The following is a 4,555-nucleotide window of genomic DNA, read 5'->3' as shown; positions in this document are numbered from 1 at the left end:
TCCTGAATTGCCTACTCAATCCAAAGTAGCACTTGTGTGGCAAAGTGATTCTGCGTTGGATTTCCATGCTGATATTATTATCGGCGTTAATGCTGGTCCCCAAGTAAACGAAATTCTCTAATTCTCCAAATTTTTTAAAACATATGCAACAATTTCTAATTTCTTATAAAAACCTACAACAAAAATGAAAACAAAATTTCTAAACTTTACATTTTAATACAAATTTTAAACATATTTTTTAGAATTTTTTTTAGTGTGCAGTTTTGTAGTACATTAAATTCTGGTATACAAAGATGCAAGTTGGACGTTGCTAAATAATTTTTTTGTTGAAGGAGTTTCACTTTTTTCCATACAAAGTAAAAAAAAAAACAAAAAAAATTCCAAAGATCAACGTAGCGTTTTTTCATATTTTTATAAAAAGAAATGAGTGGAAAAAAATAAAAATTGTTGCATATAGTATTGTGAAAAATTCTCTAAGCCAATACCTTTTTGCCGCGAGTGTAAATGTTGAACAAAACAAAGGCTGCGTTTCTTTATACATTCCAGATAATCCCATTCACAACCAGAATAAACAGAATGCGTTTGAAATATATGTTAACATATCATCAGGAAAGTTCTAAAGAATAATTAAACAAAAAAGTGTATTCCCAACGTTCAGAATGAATAAAGAAATGCAGCCAAAATGTTTGTTTTATTATTTAAAAAAAAAAAAACAATTTCAATACTTACCTTGGACTTCCCTCATGTAGGTTTTGGAAAATTCAATATTTGCATTATAATATTTTCCGGCCTAGTACTTAAAAATGTTGTGCTCGAATCGGTCGGCGTTAGTTTTGCACTGCCAGTGTTAGAATGCGATTTGAATTTGTCACACCAGGAGCAGGGCGTATTGGGCGCTGTGTCCTTTGCCGGCGTCATTGCGAGTTCACATTTTTGGGGATTTCTAGCCGATACAACGGGACGCAAGCGGATAATGCAACCGGCTCTTCTACTGGGATATATTGTGACAATATGCTCTAGTCTGTCGCCGAATTTTATTTCATTCGCTATCCTGCGATTTGTAGGTGGAATATTGTAAGTACATATACTTGAGTACATAATACATAACATACATACATACATATTATTTAATGCTTTTCAATATTTTTGCAGACTTTCGGCTGGCTCTGCAACGATTTTTGCTTACCTTGGCGAGTTTCATTGCCAAAAATATCGTAATCGTGCCATACTGTGCGGTGCTTTAATAAGTGCGACTGCCGCTATATTCTTTCCCATCATCGCTTGGATTTTCATCAATCAAGAATGGGAATTCTTTGTGCCGTTGATTAATATAACTTTCAAGCCATGGCGTTCTTATTTTCTCGCTTGCGGTGTACCTGGTTTTCTATGTGGTTTAGCAATGTTTTTCCTGCCGGAGAGTCCAAAATATTTGCTCTCTGCGGGACATCCTGATGAAGCTATTAAGGTGCTTGAACGTATGTACCGGATAAATACCAAAAATAAGGAGATTGTGTCCCCATTCGAGGTAAAAAAAAACTTGATATTGTTATACGAAGCCAGAGTCTGTAATTAAAAGATATTTTTAGATTTTGAAATCAAAGAGACAGGAAAAATATTGTCGTACCATTTTTTAGAATATGGTTTTTTCCTTTACTTAAAAAATTTCACCATCCTTTTTTTCAGCAAGGATGCCGATTTTTTGGGGATTGATAACACTCAGCGAAATAATCGCCGAACGTTAGTATTCGAACGTGGTAGTAAAACTTCAAGAGGATTACAATTTTATTTTAAATTCATGTTTCAAACTTTGTGCAATATTAAAGCTATTCAACAAAGTTTCGTAAAAATTTCGAGCTCGGAAAAATTTTCGAGCATACTTTACGTGGAAGAAAATGCGTGACTCCGTCAGCAAAAAAAAAAAATGCGAAAAATCCTAACTTTTTCAAGCTTGCACTAAAATTGAAAGGGCTACAAAACTGCATCTTTAAAATCTTTCTAACAAATCTAACTAAAACGCCGTTTAACGCTTCCCATTATAGGTTTCTCTGGCAATTTTTCTAAGGAGCTTTTGGTATTTTAAGACTTATAAGATTTTTTCAGGATTTTTCCACAATTGCTCAGGACTTTTTTGATATTCTACCTCTTTTATATTTCGAGATTTTTCGAAAAGTTTTGGAAGTTTTTCAGAACTTTTTCGGGGTTTTTCGGTATTTATTCGGCACTTTTTCGATGATTCCCGGACTTAAAAAACCTTCTATGCTACATTTTAATAAAAGGCAAAATCGATTAAATGAAGGTAGTATGCACTTCTTATCGCTCGGCTACATAAGGTCACTATTCCAACATTAAATTAGACCACAATTGATTTGCGATGAGGGCGTTTTCAAATAGGGGGAATTAAAAATTAAACCTCTAATTGAATTTTTTGTAAAAATAATAATTTCATGTAACCCAAGTGTATTTCAATTTTTAATATTTGCAGGATATCACCCTGCTACCAGATGCCGATACACCGATAGCCAAAGACAAGGGCACCGAAAAGGGAAATATCCTAGTTTCCATAATGAAATCCATGTGGAAACAAACCGCACCACTCTTTATGAGTGAACACATCCGGAAAACATTATTATCTAGTCTCATATTGTACATAATATTCTTTAGTGCCCATGGCGTATATATGTGGTTCCCGTACATCCTTAACCTTACAATGCAATACACAGAGAAAACTTCGGAGCCTGAATTACTTTGTAACATTATCAAAATTGCAAAATCTGGTAATCTTACAGTCGCAAATGACAATGTATGTTCAACTTGTCTTGTATTACGTTTATATGAGGCGATTTTAAGGGCAAATATTAGTTGAGAGCAACAATCGCCTGATATAAACGGCCTTTTAACTAATCACTTTAAGGGCCGGTTACTCAATGTCTGGTTAACACTAATCTCCGGTTAAACATAGTTATCGACGTTACCGACTCCCTGTTGTATGCATGGAGTCGAAGACGTCGATAACGCTGTTTAACCGCAGATTAGTGTTAACCAGACATTGAAAAACCGGCCCTAAATGAAGTTGGTCGGCAGCTAACTTTTGATTAAAATAATTGCCTCTAAAATCGTCTCAAGTAAACACCGTAATACGTATTTAAATTTGATTGAAAGTAGTATTTCTCCAACACAACGATAGGATGATAGTTGCGTTACGCACTTGGAACTTTCGACATATAAACACACTTTATTTCTGGAATTTATTTATGTATCGCTACTGTTACTGGTAATGTATGCCATCAGCAAATTTGGTCGCAAACCAATACTTTGTAAGTAGTTACATTTTTAAAGTACATAGTTATGAACATAGAAGCGATGCCATATCTTTATGTTCATTTTATTGCAGTTACGATTCTGTTTGTGTGTGGAGCTTGTGGCGTTGTGGCTTTCTCTATCAAAATGCCTCTTCTGGCTATATACCTCTTTGTGGTTAACCTCTGCTGTGGCCTGGGCACTACAGTGGTCAATGCAATTGTAGTGGAAATATTTCCAACGAATTTAAGGTAAGTGCATAAACGAGAATTTATGATTTGAAAAACTTAAGCGCAAAACTTATTCAGTACTAAATTTTAAAATTTTTCGTAGGGCTATGGCCGTTTGCATTTCTCTCATGATTGGCCGTATCGGTAGCGTTACGGGATCCAACATTTTAGGCGCACTCATCGAGACACATTGTGAATTTGCTCTATTCAGTCCATCAGTGGCGCTAATTATTGCGGGATTTTTGGGTTTGTTTCTGCCGAAAGCAAGCAACGTGTCACAAAAAGCAAACAAGGATATGGAAAATACTCCTTAACCTATAACATATTAGGTTAATAATGATAGATGTATATACATACTACTCAATAGAAAATATACAAATAGTATACAAATATTTATGAGAAAAAAAAATCGGTTTAAGAAATTACTTACAGTATACATACATATGTATGAGGCCTTGAGGACCAGAGTAGCCTGACATTTCAAACAAATATGAACCGTGCTGAAAAGCTTCATGAAAAACATTTTTTAGTGATTTTTAATGCATAAATGTTTTTTTCTAATATGTATACGATTTTTCACATTTTTTTATAAAAATTAAGAATTTCGAAGGCACTTAAATTTTAGCGGAGCATCGGTCAAGATTTCATCAGAAAACTTTAGAAAAAATCCTGAAATTATTATTGAACTAGCGGACCTGGCGAACTTCGTCCCGCCAAAAAATAATTTTTTTTTTATTTAAACTTCAAATTTTCCGTGAAGAAGTTCTTGTAATTGCAGAATTTCATAGCACGGTTAATCGCGAAAAATCTCATTCCTGAGTGGCTTAAATTATTTTGAAGCAAAAACAAACGTAATGTGTTATTGAATGGTAGAGTTCCATTCAGTTTAGAATGTCAATGTAACCGAAGCATTCGCAAGCATCGTGATTGTAAATTTTGATTGAATGCAAACACTTTTGATCATTCAGTACTACACTGAAAAAATATGCCTTGACACTAGAAGAAAATCTTTATAGTAGAAAATAGTC

The 4,555-nt window shown here is 34.2% G+C and overlaps 1 protein-coding gene across 1 annotated transcript; it reads left to right on the top strand.

Moving 5' to 3' along the window:
* Positions 1 to 679: 679 nt before the first annotated feature.
* LOC118733931 (organic cation/carnitine transporter 7-like) lies at positions 680 to 3,891 on the top strand. Its single transcript, XM_036463568.1, has 6 exons — positions 680 to 1,074; positions 1,153 to 1,525; positions 2,483 to 2,800; positions 3,185 to 3,314; positions 3,392 to 3,548; positions 3,631 to 3,891. The coding sequence occupies exons 1-6, from the start codon at positions 683 to 685 to the stop codon at positions 3,839 to 3,841; spliced, it is 1,581 nt and encodes a 526-aa protein (XP_036319461.1). The 5' UTR covers positions 680 to 682; the 3' UTR covers positions 3,842 to 3,891.
* The last annotated feature ends 664 nt before the right edge of the window (positions 3,892 to 4,555 follow it).

Source organism: Rhagoletis pomonella, unplaced genomic scaffold, assembly GCF_013731165.1.
Source record: "Rhagoletis pomonella isolate Grant_MI unplaced genomic scaffold, Rhpom_1.0 Rhpom_scaffold_00002, whole genome shotgun sequence".
Taxonomy (NCBI): Eukaryota; Metazoa; Arthropoda; class Insecta; order Diptera; family Tephritidae; genus Rhagoletis; species Rhagoletis pomonella.
This window is presented reverse-complemented; position numbering and strand designations above follow the sequence as displayed.